Source organism: Eumetopias jubatus, unplaced genomic scaffold, assembly GCF_037043125.1.
Source record: "Eumetopias jubatus isolate StellerSeaLion01/CBP00866 unplaced genomic scaffold, mEumJub1_p1.0 scaffold_12, whole genome shotgun sequence".
In the NCBI taxonomy this organism is placed as follows: domain Eukaryota; kingdom Metazoa; phylum Chordata; class Mammalia; order Carnivora; family Otariidae; genus Eumetopias; species Eumetopias jubatus.
The window spans coordinates 20,796,434-20,814,319 of NW_028274818.1; the positions used below are offsets into that span (position 1 = coordinate 20,796,434).

The window sequence follows — 17,886 nt, forward strand, 5'->3', positions numbered from 1 at the left end:
TCTTAATTAAAGCTAGACTGGCTATCTCCAGAGATAATGCCAAAATTTGGAAGACTATCACCTAAGAAGTACACATTATTGGCCTATCCAAATATACTCTCATTTTATCTTGGGCAGTTTTCTTTTGATACTGTGTGATTCTTTAGTGTCATTATATTTACATATTGTGTCATATTATTATGTTAACTCTACTTTTATGTATTTATAGTTTTGTTTAATTTTCCTTTATTCTTATCCTAAGCAGTAATATACAAAAAAAATCACAGTTTACTATATTAATTATATTCCTAGTAAATATTAATATTCATGAGCCCCTTAAAGTTATCTTGTATATCACCAGCAGAAGGTCTAGCACATAATTTGGAAAACACTAACATGGAAATTTCATGCCATGGAAGTAAGGGATGGGAGGTGGGGTGGGGAAAAGTTAAGATAACCTCTCATAACTCTCCTTCCTACCAGATATATGCACAAATAATCAAACAAAAAAGTATTTGTTTACTTTACACTACTTTCTGAAAGAAAAAAAAAGAATTCTTTAAAATATTGTCATCGGGGTGCCTGGGTGGTTCAGTCGTTTAAGTGTCTGCCTTTGACTCAGGTCATGATCCCAGGGTCCTGGGATTGAGCCCCGCATCGGCTCCCTGCTCAGCAAGGAGTCTGCTTCTCCCTCCCCCCTGCTCCTGCTCTCTCTCTCTCAAATAAACAAATAAAATCTTTAAAAAAATAAAAAAGTAAAAATATTGTGATCAGATGAATTTTATAATCAAGGATTATTCAAAGAATTGAGGGGATACATCTCTAATATTGAGTTTCTGTGTGATACAATAAGTACACTAAATGAAATATTTTACTGAAATATGCAATCTTCATGAAGAAACAAGCATCCCCTCAAACCAAAGACTGATGCTGCTAATACTTCAGACATGTGGTATATGTGTGTGCCTCTGTATGCTTAATTTTCTTTCTTTCTTTTTAATCAAGTGACCTATTCTCGTATGGTTGAGTTTCAACCACAAGACATCACTGTATGCTTCTTTTTTTCAAGATACACGTCATAACACACCAAGAAAGAGGGAACTTCCAGTGTCTGTGGTAACATCACTTGGTAAACAGACTCAGTTGAACAGCAAGAGCCCGTCTGCCTTTACTATATAAAGCAGCAGAGACGTTGACGAGCAGATATTTGCCGAGTGAGGACCATACGAAGAGCAGCCTTCTCCGCGCCAAGGTTAGACAAAATGCCAGGAATGTTCTTCTCTGCTAATCCAAAGGAATTGAAAGAAACTGATCATTCACTTCTAGATGATAAAACGCATAAAAAGAGACCAAAGACTTTGTAAGTTCATTCGGTGTCTCACTTTGTGAATTTGGACTTAGATTATCTTTAATGGCAGAAGGATTGAGAATGAGTGGAAGAAAATATGAGCATTTAGTTAATTAAATCAGAGATTAGCTGTTGTATATGTGTATAAGTATATTCAGTTGTATTCAAAAAATGAATCACAGGGCATTAAATTATGTGGAAATTTTTGCAGACTTTGGCTCATAAAAATTAGCTCAATCTTAATATAGAAAAATGTTGTAACAGCTATTTTTATTATTGCCTTGTTCCTTGGAAAAGTCTATTTCATGTTCCTTGTGCAAATAAAATGTATTCTACTGAAGAAATGCAAATATTCATGTTTGTATCTTTTGTAGTAGAATGGATGTGAAAGCGTACCTGAGATCTATGATCCCACATCTGGAACCTGGAATTAAACCTTCTAAGTCCAAAGACATGTATGTATACTAATATGTTGAACTATCATTTTAAGAGCAGCCTATGCATTATCTCTCTATTCTAGCAAGTGATTAATACTGCACATACTAGACTTTGTTTCTTTTAAGTAACAAGCCAAGTAAGAGTAGACTACATTAGTACCAATGTAAATTAAGTACCAACATGTGTGTGCATAATTGGCTATTTGCTACACTGTTAGAGTAGATGTATTTGGATTTCTTCACATTTTATTGGCAGATATTTTCGTAACTATAGTAATTCTAAAGGAAGTTTTGTTTTCTTATAGATAAATTTTAAGAAAATATATGGAACTAGAATCTTAGTTCACACAGTTATCAAAATACAGCAGCCATTCTGATTTCACATGTGATTGCACACACACAAGAATATTTTACTAATTTATGTGAATTTTGTCCCCAGCAGACTCTCCGTTAATGAAGTAATGCAGTGGTCTCAATCTCTGGAAAAACTACTTGCAAACCAAAGTAAGTATGGTTAACTACTAAATGGTTTTGGGTTTAGCTCAATACACTAATAGATTGAATGACCTCATTAAAATATAGTATTCTGGATAGAAGAGTGTGTGAAAAGCTGTATTCCAGTTTTTCTGTAGTCACTAATAGCTTCAGCATATTGTGCCTCGTTGCAGTGTAATGCTGACCTAGCACTCAGTTCTGTCACTGTCCTTCAGGCAAATTTGCCGAGACAATTAGGTATTACCATGGATCATTATGGGAGCAAAATTTAAAATTATGCTGGGGTTCTGAAGTTTCAAGTTTAGTTTTTAAAAGTAAACCAAATATCTCAACACATGAACTGCCATTCTGAAAGCTATCTATAGAATGTATTTTTGTAACTGCTGGATGTAAGAAGTAAGATTCATTCAGGCAATTCACTATTTTATTATTCATTCATTCATTCATTTACTCATTTAGCCTACTTCTATGTGGCAGGCATTTTAGAAGCACCAAGGATTCAAAAACAAGGACACCGTGCCTTGCTGCCTTGAAAGAAGTTGAGAAACACAGTACATAATTGCATGATATATAACATGACACATGATAAGGCAGATATGATAAAAAGAATTTTTAGGCAGAGTCTTGTAGGGAGTTTCTGGTAAGAGAAGGTAAAGAATGAGATTAGCTCGCCTTTCCCTCATCATGGGAATTGCAAGTCTTTGGGATTAGGACCTCAATCAGGTTGAGATGAGCAGTGTGGTCTCTATCTAGAGGATGAACTTAATCCTTTTTTCCCCACAAACAAATAAGAATCCTTGCTGGGGGGGGGGGGGGAGGGTGTCAAGTAGTACAATGTGGTTCATCCCTCTCATCATCCGACTTAGTTTACATCCAACCAAACGAATAAATGGTATAGAAATGGCGCATTTAAAAGCCTCAGTAACACTAGCAAATAGAATCAGTACATCAGCACATTTTCTGACTAATATGAACTGGATGGGGAAATTGTATTTGTTGATAATGAACATGATGTTAATGACCTTCATCAATGTTTGCTTCCCTAAAATACTCTGCAGTCTGGCTAGGAGTTGTATGTGTAAGGGAAGAGATTGTTTTGTAATCACAAGAGCAGAATCTTAATTAGCAGATGGAAGCAAAGCACAGTTGTGTAGCCATGACTAAGCAGCTGTGGGACTGTGGACAGGTTTGTCTGGCCCCAGATAAACTATCAGTGAAGGAATCTCTGACGTCTTCTCATTTTTATGATTTACAACACAGCTGTTTCAGTGTTGGCCATCCCTTACCTTTGAGCCTAGGCAACACAATAGTATTTTTCTTGCAAATTTCTTCTTTAAAGTATCCATTTACTGGCTCAATTGATTTAATTATCTCACCCCTCACCCTTTCTTTTTAGTTGGTCAAGATGTTTTTGGAAATTTCCTAAAGTCTGAGTTCAGTGAGGAGAACATTGAGTTCTGGCTGGCTTGTGAAGACTATAAAAAAACGGAGTCTGATCTTTTGCATTGCAAAGCAGAGAAAATATATAAAGCATTTGTGCATTCAGATGCTGCTAAACAAGTGAGTATTATCTTCATTATCATCAGTTTATGTGTAAAGGAACTTAGGTGCAGAAATAGCATTCCGCAGTCATAGCAAGATTAGATCTTTTTTAAGTATCATAATTTCACCACTAAATATTTAGGTATGTTCAATAGTTCAGTGCAATAATAATCTAATTTTCTGTATCTGAAGACAGTAGAATGAAAAGATTGATTTTGCAAAATTAGCTAACATAATAAGGATGGGGTAAGGAGTAGCAGTGTTACTAGCCAGAACTGCATGCCAGAATGTCCTTAATGAGTTAGCTCATTTTACATTAGGATAAAATACGGATTAGTGTAATACATACAATTCCAGCAGCAGAAATATTTTCAGTTAGTAATAGTCCCACCTTCCAGTTAAATATTCTTGATCAAGCAAAAAATAGCTACACAAAGTGTCCTCTCTCCTATAAATTTTAAATGACCACACCATTTTTTCTGATGCATGTATCACCTTGTATGGATAGTTAAAATTTTCATGTTTGCCTCTTTTGCATCTCCCAACTATACAATGGGCCAACTTGGAACAAAGATTTTTTTGTGATATTTCTTTTTACCTCCTTCATATCTATTATAGAGCTGGTTTGGAGGAGGCATTTAAAAGATAATTAAGCTTATATAAATGAGGGCTTAATGCCATTATCTTGAGGTGCTTCAACAAACACAGTCACATAGTAAAATGTGCAGTACCTTGGAAGTGTGTATTAATTAGCGAGTATTTCTTTTTAGATCAACATTGACTTTCACACTCGAGAATCTACAGCCAAGAAGATTAAAGCACCAACCCCCACGTGTTTTGATGAAGCCCAAAAAATTATATATACTCTTATGGAAAAGGACTCCTATCCCAGGTTTCTCAAATCAAATATGTACTTAAATCTTCTGAACGAACTTCAGGCTAATAGTCTAAAGTGATCACTTCCTGGCCGGAGAGAACTAAAGATTGTATCAAGGACAGAGGAATGTACCAGTTATGGCTCCCTGGGTGAACAACCTGGCCCTTTTGAGTGACTCCACAGGCCCAGGGGAAGAGCAAATAACTCGAAATGGATTAACATGGAAGTTATCCAGGCTCAGGGTGGAAGTCCCATAAGCAAGATGAGACCTGAGAGACAGAAGAAGGAAGGAGATACTGTGGTCCTGTCGTAAAAAAACAGTGGACATATCAGAAAATCCCTCAGAACTGAGAAGGCCGGGTAACTCCAATTACACAGGAACTGTGAATAAAGGTTTTGAAACCGATTAAAACATGCTATAAGCTTCAAGGTCAACTGATATTTATGCTACATGTTATTATACAGAGATTGTATTGAACTGCTGCGATCTCTTTAACTTGGATGGCTGTTTGGAAAATACGTGTTTGAAACCACCGTTGTTATTATTGATGTTTGCAAGGGTTTTTGGTGTTTTGTATTTTTTGTTTGTTTTTGGCTTGAAAGAGAAGAAAAGAACAATGTATTTAACTTAAGCTATTGCTCTTAAAACTGGGAAGTCAGAATTTATTTGTAAATTAAATTATCACAGTGTCAGTAAAAATGAGTTTTGTATTAAAAATATATAGAAGCAATTTCTGTTTATGTTTCTTTGCCATTTTTCAGAAACTGGTATTTATTCCTCATATTTAACAAAAATTCAAGCATGGGTCTTCTACTTTCTATCATCTCTTCAACATCTAAAACTAATCCTATACTTATGTATTATGCATATCTATTGGACAGGGTTTATTCGTTTTCTCTTTGCTGTCACAATGCATAAAAAGCAAACAATTATGTTCTCATATGGTAGAGCTTCAAACTGATAAAAAATTGAAGACGTATTTAGAAAGGGGATGGAATAGTTATTTCAAGAAGTAACCCAATTAGCAATTGATGTTTTATTGTGATTTAAACTTTATAAAACTCAGTGTTCATAGCAACCCTGTGAAAGGTGAAACTCACATCAAATCACTAATTCCCAAATTTAGCTATCAAAATTACTTAGGATGTTTAAAAAACAACCACCACCACAACAGAACCCCACCTTTTTCAGGGCCTTATCCCAAACTGACTGAATCAGAATCTTGAAGGGATAGAGGATGAAAATCAACATTTTAGAAAGAAACCGCAGGTGATTCTAAAGATAGTTCAGGGCGGGGAACCCTGGGATTAAGGGACAGTCACGCCGCCGGGATTGCACACAAATCTCTGATGACACGATTTGTCCTCTTTCTGCTGTACGACACTGCCCCCCACTGACCAGAAGACATTTCCTAAATCACTCAAGTCTGCAACAGTCCTCTACATGTCAAGTAAGTAGGAAAATAAGACTACTCTATAGTCATCACCTATAGACAGCAGGAAAATAATCAAGATGATGCATATGCCAGCATAACCTCTATAGCTGTATCTTCCCATATCTCGTGGAATAATCAGCCATCCACACATCATAGTGAAATACCATGGATATTCTTAATACAGGCTTACCCAGTCATCAAGCTCACAGCAAAGGTACGGGGCAATATGTAGATAAGATTTTAAAAGCATTATTCTTGAGTTTCCATGGGATAGAACCCAAATTGGCTCCACCTTAAGCTTTATTTCATGGTTTAGCAGGTCATATAATAAGAGCAGCTTAGGAAGAGAGTTCAGTTTTACAACAATAGTAATAATGAAGTATTTCTCTTCCTCACTCATTCCATCACTGAGTTCTGTCAATCTTCCTTTTCCCATCAATGAGTGTAGGAGACATTATCACTTGTTCTTTCTCTATTATCATTGCTTTGGTGTAGGCCCTCACTGCTTGCTAATTCATGTGACTTGTTTTCCCCTCTGCCAGTCTCTTCTCTTCAATCCATCCTCTGAATAGCCACAGACATCACTTTCTGAAGCCCAGATTTGACCATGTCACATCCCATGACATATAAAATAAGTTCAAATCTCTCCTTCTGGAATTGAAAACACTTGCAGTGAGACTGTGATGGTATAATTCCCATTGCTCCTCTCTGGGTACTTTTTTTTTTTTTAATTTTTTTTTTATTGTTGTGTTAATCACCATATATTACATAATTTGTTTTGGTGTAGTGTTCCATGATTCATTGTTTGTTCATAACACCCAGTGCTCCATGAAGAATGTGCCCTCTTTAATACCCATCACCAGGCTAACCCATCCCCCTACCCTCCTCCCCTCTAGAACCCTCAGTTTGTTTTTCAGAGTCCATCATCTCTCCTGGTTCATCTCCCCCTCTGACTTACTGGGTACTTTCTTACCTTCATGTCACACTGGATTAATTGCCTTTTCTTGAATGAGCCCTGGCCTTCACTATATCCAGGCCTTTGGTTAATCTCTACAATCCATCTAAAATGCCTTTCCCTAACCTCTGTCCAGTTTTCAAAAGCCAGCCAATTATTCAAGGCCCAGATAGAATAACTCTTCCACAAAGGTTTTCAAAAACCTTCCACCACTATGTAGTTATTTTCACTGTCTAATGGATATGAACTGAGTCCATATAAACACAAGACACTCTGCTTCTATTTCCAAGACTATTGTCACATTACACAGTCCAGGCCCTTCAGACTGTAAGGCACAAGAATTGCAACTGTCCAATACACACGCTGGTCATAAAGTAAATGCTTCTGGTCTTTGTCTTGTTAAGATGCCACGTTAAAGAGCCATCCAATTTTTGGACAGATGGTCAAAACAAACATCTAAGACACCTCTTCATTTAAAAAAACAAAACAAATTTAAAAAACTCATCATCACAGCATAGATTCAAGATATTAAAAAATACTTGAAAAGATAACTTTCTTTTCATTGGCATTTTTTACTATGGTGTGACTGTCTTATAAGGCCATTCACAGTAATGTGAGTGGCTCTAATGACATCTACTATTTAAAGAAATCTAATTCAACTGCTTGATCTGAGTCTCAGCTCACAGGTTATGTTTTATTGTCATATTAAAGCAGTGGCAGTCAACAATGTGTATGGTTTAAAACTCATTAATTAAAGGGTCACCTGGGTGGCTCAGTCAGTTCAGCATCTGCCTTCAGCTCAGGTCATGATCCTGGGGTTCTGGCATCGAGCCCCACATTGAGCTCCCTGCTCGGTGGGGAGTCTGCTTCTCCCTCTGCCTCTGCCCCTGCTCATGCTCTCTCTCTTTCTCAAATAAATAAATAAAATATTTAAAAATAAATAAAATAAAACTCATTAATTACAAAAATTAAAACAAATTTACTTTTCTCAGATTTATTTTACATTATTCCTAATATGTATATCACACAAAACTAGGAATCTAAGAAGTTAGAAATGAGGGTCACATACCTCATGATGCCCAATAACTTTCCCACTTTTCAAGTGAAAAACGTACAACTTCTAAAAAGTTCTTTAACTCCAAGTTTTCTTAACAAAAACACTTATTCAAATAATAATACATTAGACATTAGATTTGTTCCTCCAGGAAAAGTATTTGCTATTGTCCTATATTTAATATGCATTTCTACTTGTTATAATATTAGCTGGCTGATTTTCTCCATTTTTTTCCCACAGGGAAAGGATAATTACGATGAATCTTGAAGATTAAATAAAACCTAACCAAGGGAGAAGAGAAGTGGGGACACTTCAGTGCACAGAAGAGTCTGTGAAAAAGTCAGGAAATCAGGAAAAAAAAAACTGTTCAGTAATGGTGATTTATTTGCTGTGGCTGGAAAGAATAAGAGGGAAAACTAAAAAGGTAGTTTAAGGGCAGATTTTAAGAAGAGATATAGTTCATTCCAAAGAATGTACATTTTATCTTTTATGTGGTAGGTAACCACTGAAATTTTAAGCAAAGGAGTAAGACACAGCTGTTTTTTCAGAGTGTCTACTATGAGCCAGGCACTGTGCTAGATACACATCACTTGCTAAGTCCACACCAAAACTCTTTGAGGTAAGCACTCTTAACATAATTTTATTTATCAACAAATATAGAAACAAAACATGAAAAAAATTATCTAAGTATACAAAACTAGTGAGTAGAAGAGCCAAGATTTGAATCCAGGTATGTATGTTTCCAAAGAATGTCCATCATCTCATGCTTCTTTCTGAACGTGACATGATTATTTTGTGTTTTAAAAGTTAATTCTAGATTTAGTGTAGAAGACACTTTCTTTTTTTTATTATGTTCAGTTAGCCACTATATAGCACATCAGTAGTTTTTGATGTAGTGTTCAATGATTCATTAGTTGCATATAACACCCAGTGTTCATCACAACACGTGCCCTCCTTAATACCCAAAGGAAGCCATCATTGAGGAAGGAAAGCTAAATGTGAACCTCTTTTTATTAGCCCAACGGGAGAGATCAGGGCCTGAACTAGGGCAGCAATCAAAGCAATGGGAAGGAGAGGGTGAATAGACAAAACTTGGTTAGCAATATGCTGTGATAAATAAGAGAGAGCAATATAAGATACCTCTGGGTTGTCTAGTCTGGACCCTCAAAATTAGAGCAAATTCCTTTCTGGCTATATTTTAAACATGTTCTCCTTGAGGCCTTTAGTTACAAATGTGCGTTAAATAACTTGGGAATAGAAGAGGGGAGCATTAGAGGAAGATTGAGACATATGCTTTTAAGAAGTTCCACATGCAAAGTAAATTATGTAGTATTTTCAATAGATAACAGCTTATTCTTAATTAACCTACAAATGAAGCATTCCACATGTTTTCCCTTGAAGCTCACTTTCATCTTGGACAAAACAGAGTCATCATCCAGGCTGAGAACAAAAACCAAGAACCAAAGAGACTCAACACATTTGTAAGCAATCAATTACTCTAAGGTTGAGAGCACCTTTCAAAGACCGGAGACAAAACCAAAGTCTAGGATTCAGGCCAAGAGACAGGCAAAGCAGTTGTCAAATACAAACAGAAGCCACCACAGGGATCAGGGACACTAGACAACACAGAGGTTGGTGACGAAATCGATTCTGGGGCAGGAATTCTGCCTCCTTATATGGAAGGCCGGCCATTAATTTGACGGTGGGTCTACATGACGGGTGGAATGTTCTAGTGTTCGCTTCTCGTCAACAGAGATAAACAAGAGGACTGGAGGCCTGCAGTTAGCTGTTCACTCTCTTGGCACATTCTTTATTTCAATTATTCTTACCTTCACTCTTCAAAATAAGTGAAGTTATTTTTTACCCATTATTTCTGGATAGAGAAAAAGAAAAACAGGAATTTTGTGGCTTTCAGATATTCTCTTATCTCCCCCAAACTCTCCGTTGCTATTCTAGTCAAACATGGTGAAAAATTCGGTGGGTTTGGATTAAATCAGTAAAATCCATATGTTTTCCACTCCTCTTATCTTTTATACTCTGTCTTAAAACCTTCAGCTTGCATTAGCTCTAAAACCAGATTGTATTCTAGCCTGTCTAGTGTTTTTTTCCTTTAAATCTGTCTGTTAATTCAGTATTTACAAATGATCCATTGTATAGGTAGAACATGTTCCCATGTTAAGAATTGAATAAGATACTTCCTAGAATGTTTTTTGGCACAATTTTGACGAGAATGATTATAATTCATACTATCTATGGGGATAGTTAAAGGTGTCAAAACGGAGGGGAAGAAGCACAAAATATCCCTCACTTAGTGGTTTTTAAATTCAGAAATCTAGAAATCTAGGCTCAACTATAAACTTCTAGAAGAGTCTAGATTATTGCTTCCTTAATAAATTCACCAGTTAATGACACGTGCTATATGCCAGAAACCATACCAGGTGACAAGGAAGCAGAGATGAATAAGACAGAGTTCTCAATTACTGAGAGGCTCAGAGTGCTCTTGGAAAGAAAAGAGCAAAAAAGAATTATAGTGAAATAGACTAAGCATTATAAGAGAGGGGTAGAGGAGAGACAATTAGGATTGTGTGATAATTTTTTTTAAGGATTTTATTTATTTGAGAGAGAGAGAATGAGAGATAGAGAGCACGAGAGGGAAGAGGGTCAGAGGGAGAAGCAGACTCCCTGCTGAGCAGGGAGCCCAATGTGGGACTCGATCCCAGGACTCCAGGATCATGACCTGAGCTGAAGGCAGTCGCTTAACCAACTGAGCCACCCAGGCACCCAAGATTGTGTGATAATTGACCTCCCCAGTGGCTCTCTCCAGGTCTCTGGTAAAAAGCCAAATGGGACCGGTGGCCCTTCGTCTTCCTAATGGGAGAAGTTGTATGGTGCCAACTTTCTAAAAGGTCATCAGGTGCTATCAACACCTCACATAATTCCCCTGGGCATACAAGTTACATCAAGTTTATCTCCTTTAGCAAATTCGCTCTATTATCACTAACTTATTTGGGTGCTATCTACTCCCTTCCAAAGTTCTTAATAAAAAGGCAGCAGTGAAGGCAAACTATACCTGCCTCTCCTTGAGATGCTACAAGGTTAAGATATCCTGTTGCTTCTCCTTCTTGTGCTTGTGGAATTCATGGGGCTTATCTCAGCTCAACAGAGAAGAACAGTGCGCTATGAGAACTCAAGAGATGGGAGTAGTAATGCTATGGCTCTAGAGAAATGATGGTTGCACAACAAAATGTGGATTAAATTCAAAGTAACCCAAGTAACCTTCTGAACTGCTGTATCATTGATTAATTGTAAGCTCTATAACTCACAAATAAATGTAAATTCTGGCATTATTGTGTTCCAAAAGGGCTAGAATAAGTCTGTCCTACTAATTACTAATATTGTTTACTCACATCAATATCATTTTACTTTAGCTGTTATTGTCCAAAAATTGTGATTTCTTTTTCTTTTCCATTTTAGGAGGTTGTGATAGAGACTGACTACATACCCACCAACCTTAGGCCCTCGCCCTGGGCATCAGCAAGACTACATTCCCCAGGTCCTCTAACAGTGAGTAGCAAATATAGAACCTACTATGAATGTCCATACAGTCAGTATTTGGCTGGGTATTTACTCCTCAGTAGCTATTTTACTTGAATTTGGTATTTTGCCTTGAATTGCAACTTGATATTTTTACCTTAAATTATTAGGGCCACAAAATTGAGTTCTGTCCAGTGAGCAGAAGGGATAGGCACAGTTCCAGGGCTGGCAATTGTCTGAGAGACAATCAGTGTATCTCCGTATACACTGATAGAAGCAAAGGATTCTGACATTGCAAAGCTACATGCAAGAATGCAAGAATCACCAGACCCAGTAGAGTCCTGCTACCCACACCAGCATTTGTGTGTGTGAAAAATAAAAGCCTCTGAGATTTGGGGATTATTTGTTAGAGAAACAAGGGAGTTTTACCCTGATGAATGCAAAGACACTGATATCCATATAGTATTCTCTTCAAAACACTATGCATAGTGTTTTCTTCAAAAAGAAACAATTCCTTATTTCATTTCTAAAGATATTTGGAGACATCCTGGAAAAAAACCAGGGCAATTTCTCTGTCACAACTCAGTATTATTTCACTCCCACATTAGGCAGAGGTTATCTCCCTGACCTTGTGATTTTCTGTGAGATAGAGCTGCCCGGAACAGAGGATGTACACTATGGATGAAAACAATATGTGAAAAGCTTATTTCAGATGTAACTTAGAATAGAAAATGCCAAAAACAACACAAAAAGGGAGGTGAGGGCTAAGAAGCAGGAAAAGAATAAGTGATGGAAAATTTTGCAGCTGATAAAAACATTAAGTGAAAATAAGTTGGCCATGCAATGTGTATTTTCCACTCACTCACTTTGAATCAGTTTAGGCTACATACCATGTTGTTATAAATACTTGGAGGTTTAAATGGGCCAATCACCAAGTAAAAGTCAGAATTCCAAGAATATGTGGTGTGCAGCCATGGAAAGCATGTCTGTGGTTAAGCTGGGATTCAGACAGGAAATGTGAATTCAGGGCATCCAGGAAAACTAGAGGGGTGAACTCACAAGGACCAATTTTCCTGAGAGACCAAAGAAGTACCAATGAAAGAATTCATCCTAAAAGATGATGTACAAACTTGGCCTAAAAATAGTGGGAGGGGGTGGAGGAAATGAACTACTTTACATAGGGTAGGAGGCTGACACTCATATAGCCCTTTGATGCAGGTCCAAAATCTGAGGGAGAAGAGAGAGTAATAAAAGAGTAATAAACACAAAAAGGACAAATTTCTTGAACATTCTATAAATCTTCGAGAACACATAAGAACAGGGTATCAGTCAAGTGATGGTGAAACCCTCTTCCCATTTGGAGTTAGGATTAGAGCCCTGACATGACAGACACACTGGATTGAGAACGAGACCACTCTAAATCAAGAAAGGTGAAGAACTGGAAAGAGCATGTGCTACCCCAGTAGATATCACCCCCTTTGTAAGCAGACACTTATGTCAGCCTAATATTTTCTGTGGGTGTGGGGGTCTTGAAAGGGTCTCTTTGAAGGGGAATAATGTCCTTTCAACCCACCCAGGTTCTGATTATTTGAGAAATAACATAAAAAGATTAAGGTGGAGACCAAGATATTACTGATACAGTTAGGTCAGAGAACAGAGCCTTGGGAGAGAGCCAAATGGGTCTGCTAATTTAACTTCAGAATTAGACCAACTTGCTACCCAGTTGCAGACAGTGTCAGACAGAAGCACAATTTCTATACAATGGATGGCCTATGTGGGGAACAAATGTCCAGGTGTCTTTTCTCAATTAGGACAAATGTGAAGAGTCAATTCAGCTCAGAGCTCCTGGCTTATGACTGGGCCTAATAGTGTTGGAGTGTCTGCTCATAAGGAGCTGGGTTCTATCAAACCACCAAACCATAAAATCAGGTGGGCCCACAGCAATCCACTGAGATATGGAAATGGTAAATCCAGGGCTAAACATGAGTAGGTCTTATATGTGCCCTATGGCTGTTTAGGGCTCTCTTATGACTCATGATGGAGGATGAAAAGCACCAAGTTTGTGTTGGGATGGTATGTAGGTACAGGCTAAAGATGAACTGCTACTGGAATACATTTCTTCTAAGGAGTGGGCTTAAAAGAGAGTAAAGAGGGATAATCCTCCCAGTGGCAGAGTTTGTAGCGATGCACCTGATCATCTACTTCATGTGGAAAGAAAAGTGACCTGAGGTAGAATAGACATTGACTTATGGACAGTAGAGAATGGTTTGGCTAGTGGATTGGGGCCTAGAAGGAGAAAGATTAGAAAATTGAGAATAAGAAAGTCTAGGGGAGATGCATATGGGTAGACCTACCAGAGTGTTCAAAAGCATGAATGTCTTTGTACCACATGGTCACAATCAGCAGAGATTACTGCCCACACAAAAAGCATAAAGAACCAAGTAGACAGAATAAGTGTACCAGTTGGCTTCAAGCAGCCCATCAACAGAATAGCAATGGTGGCAGAAACGGATATACACTGGCCCAAAATAATGGACTCCCACTCATGAAGGCTGATCTAATCACTGTCCTTGCCAAAGTCCAACCATCAAGGAAAAGAGGCCAGTACTGAGCAAATGATATGGTGTCCTATCTCAAAGATGCCAACCAACCATTTCATGGCAAGTTGATCACATTGGACTCCTTTCACCCTGAAAGAAGTGATTAATCTTACTTGAATCAACATGTATCATCTGCATTATAGGTTTGTCTTTCCTGCCAAGAGCGTCTTAGCCAGCCCGACTCTAGGAGGGCTTAAATTTTTGCCTGCAGTTTTTGATTCACCAGTACAGGATCCTGTATCATATCAAACCAAGGAACATACTTCACAGCAAAGCTGGTATAGCAGTGGGCATGTGGTTATGGGATCCATGAGTCATAGTCACATGCCATAATACCCAGATGCTGCCAGCCTGATGGAACAATGGAATCATCTTGTGATGGCACAGTTGAGGCATCATCTTGAGATAATATCCTTTAAGGAAATTATGTCATCTTCTAGAATAAAAAATACACAATTAATGACCATTATGTGGTACTATGCCCACGATATGTAGAATACATGGGCCTGTGAACCAAAGGGTCAGAGTAGGAGTGGCCACATTTACTATCATTCTCAGTGACTTTGATCCCGGAAGATGAATGCGTCCATCAAGGGTCAAAACAGAGTCATATTAAATTTGAAATCACAGGCACTTATTGCTTTCCTTGAGCTCCTTGTACCAAAAACCACCAAGCAAAGAAAGGAGTCACCATCCTAGCAGAGGTAATTGATCTTGATTATTAAGAAAAAATAGGGCTGCTGTTATAGATGAAGGATAAGGAAGAATATTTGGGGTACTCAGATGATCCCATGGGATACCTCCTGACACTTGAACAGTACACTGAGAAGGGCAGCAGCCCAGCCTTGGATGGGCATGGTGACCAGGGAATCAGACCACCGAAAAATGAAAATCTGAATCACCCCACTGCATAAGCCACTAATACCAGCAAAAGTGCTGGCCCAGGGTGGAAGGAATCTAGAATGGGTAATAGAAGAGAAAAATAATGAAGATCAGCTGTGGCCTCCAGACCAAATGTAGTGATAGTGTTGGTGGAGTACTTCAACCCACTGACTTTCCTCTAACAAATTCTCCCCAGGGAAGAGTCCTTCCAGAACCTTATAGCAGCTGTTTATGGATACAGCTGAACACACTATATGAAGCAATTATACCTGGGTGGTGCAAGGGATGGACCTTAATAGATAAGCCCTACTGAACTGTAGGACACAATCCATCTTTGGAACTGTAGTGTTGTCTCTCCCAGCAGCTGAGTTGAGGCTACTGACAGCTCATTGCTGAGTTTCTCCCCAGGAATTTCCTTTGTCCTAAGAAAGCTGCCTCACCAGGTTTACATCCCCTCTTGGGAGCAGCCTAGAGCCAATGACTAGTCAGTGCGAGGTCCAAAAATCTGGCCGCCTTGCTTCAACTAGGTCAAATACGAAGGGCTATTCCACCTCTAAAATTCTGGTTAGAATCATCTGAGAACTCTGATGCAGCTACATCACATATTTGTTTAAGATTTATAGTCCATCTACTTCCAAAAAAGGAGTTGTATCAGATTATAAAATTAACATATTATATAAAAGAATAAATTACAATAAAATAAGGAAAAACTAAAGGATATATTTCTCATTGTTTACAATGAAATTTATTAACGTCCTTCTTCAAATAAAGGTATGGTGTAGCTGCTATGATCAACCAGGCACATATTATGCCATCAATATGATTATTTGATCTAGCAGATGGTGTGTGCATAAGCAAAATATGAAGATGAAAACCCCTCACAGTATTCATAGCTGTAATGTGTATCATTTCTTTGATTCTAGAACAGCACTGTGAGATAGAAAGAGCTGTTACTATTCCTATATTATAGATAGTAAACCAAGGTTCAGTAAGGTACAGTGATTTATCCAACCCGTGGCAGAATTACTTTTTAATTTAAATCCAATTTTTTCTTTTACAGCATTATGATAAATGTTTGTTTGGATGATGGCATCATCTATATAAATGATGCATTTTCTTAGTCATCATCAAAAAGCCTCTTGGAAATGAAACATTGATTTTATATCATTTAACCATTTTGAGAATTTGCTTCATCTTGCTTGGTATCTTGCATTATTTTAAAAAATATTTTTTAAATATTCAATGTCTCTGAGTTACACTAAATACTATCTGCTAACTGAATCTTTCAAGCTTTATAACATTAGAATGACAACTTGGTTATTTGCTGACTCATACCCTAGGTATTTCCACTATTACGAAATTGCTACTTCATGGAAGGATGTTTGCTTAATAGTAATCAACTGTAAAAATAAAGAGTGCAGAATTTTATTTTCAAAAGATTAGATTCTATGTGTAGGTTTTTGACAAAGAACCCTGAAGTGGCCAGTGAATCATCAAATGGAGAAAGTTCACTTGACTTCCCAAAAGAAGGAAAAGGAACAGAAAAGAAGGAAAGAAAAGAAACAGCAAGAGGAGTGCTTATTCTGGAACTGAACTAAGGAGAGATATAAAGGTATTTATCTGAGGTAAGGAGAGTTACCAGAGAGAGTAGCTGACCAGTGAGTCACTGTTGACAGGGAGATGAGAATACTTCCCTTGAATAATTGAGGGCACTTACTTGGAAGACAGGCTAAGGATCAGAACTGGAGAGTCAATGCAAAGAGGCAAAAAAAAAAAAAAGATATTAAAACTACTGCTGAGCAGGACAGAGAACGAGACCCAGATTGTGGGAAACACCAGAAAGCCAGAAAGGGGACACGTGATGAGTTTTGTGAAGTGCTATCTCCTACCCAGGAGCCATCTTGAAATGTAAAGTTACAGACACAGAGCACTTCAAGCTTCCTTCTAACTCACTAGTCAGGGCTTTGTGGCGAAGTTTGTCAAAGTCTAGAACTTTTTTTACTAGTATGCCACTATTTGTAGTAACTATTGGTAATAGCAGCAATTGTCTGGTTGACTTGGTTTATCCAATCTTTTCCTTACAAAAAGCCATTTGTATTTGCAACATACCCCAAATGGTCCATCTGCTAGTCTTCTAGCTACCTGGATACTTCATTTCAGTCCAAAAAGATAATGAAATATCTCAATAAACCTTATAATTTCTTACCATGTACTTTTATTTCCCTAATAAAGTTTATTAATGTGCCAAATTCATTATTAGTCCCAGAATACTGTGTTAGGGGATTTGGGGGTAGCCCAAATTCATATGGAATAACTTCACTCTATTTGCCATCCAAATCTTACCTTTCCCTCAAAATCCAGCCATAACATCTTTCCAATAAAGCCCTATTGGAACAATAAAAATTGCAGTTATCTTCTCAATTCCTATATTGCTTTCCACCCCCCAGCTTCTCTAGGCAATTAACTCTACAGGGACTTATTTCATGTCCCTTCTATTTTCAACTTAAGCTGGTATTTTTTCTGAGTTTCTATCTACTATGGAAGGTCCTAGAAGGAAAGGTCCGTGTGTTAATTTTTTTTAATCTCCTAAGCATGTAGCATAAATTTTCAATAATAACTGCTTATAACTATATTTTACTTTGAAAATATTCCTGAGAAATCCTAGTTGTTTAATTGATATACCCATCCTTGCAGGGTAAAAATAAGGAAACATTTATAAAAGTAATTGTGAACTGTTGTTTTGTTTT

At 37.5% G+C, this 17,886-nt stretch overlaps 1 protein-coding gene across 4 annotated transcripts; it reads left to right on the top strand.

The window, feature by feature from the left end:
- Positions 1–1,145: 1,145 nt before the first annotated feature.
- Positions 1,146–5,409, top strand: RGS1 (regulator of G protein signaling 1). Of its 4 annotated transcripts, none has more exons than XM_028104742.2 (5): positions 1,146–1,231; positions 1,702–1,782; positions 2,204–2,268; positions 3,656–3,819; positions 4,572–5,409. In XM_028104742.2, exons 2-5 carry the CDS (start codon positions 1,706–1,708, stop codon positions 4,755–4,757), a joined length of 492 nt encoding a protein of 163 aa, XP_027960543.1. In that variant the 5' UTR covers positions 1,146–1,231; positions 1,702–1,705; the 3' UTR covers positions 4,758–5,409. The 4 variants fall into 4 exon arrangements, with proteins under 4 accessions (XP_027960543.1, XP_027960541.1, XP_027960542.1 ...); XM_028104740.2 differs by having other exon boundaries at positions 1,147–1,339; XM_028104741.2 differs by having other exon boundaries at positions 1,147–1,339; positions 2,207–2,268.
- The last annotated feature ends 12,477 nt before the right edge of the window (positions 5,410–17,886 follow it).

Bases quoted from the DNA above. Each gene is read 5' to 3' on its own strand.
- RGS1 (XM_028104740.2), top strand. From the start codon at position 1,242: ATGCCAGGAATGTTCTTCTCTGCTAATCCAAAGGAATTGAAAGAAACT. The intron at 1,340-1,701 runs GTAAGTTCATTC...TATCTTTTGTAG, and splicing joins AAAAAGAGACCAAAGACTTT to TAGAATGGATGTGAAAGCGT. The intron at 3,820-4,571 runs GTGAGTATTATC...ATTTCTTTTTAG, and splicing joins ATTCAGATGCTGCTAAACAA to ATCAACATTGACTTTCACAC.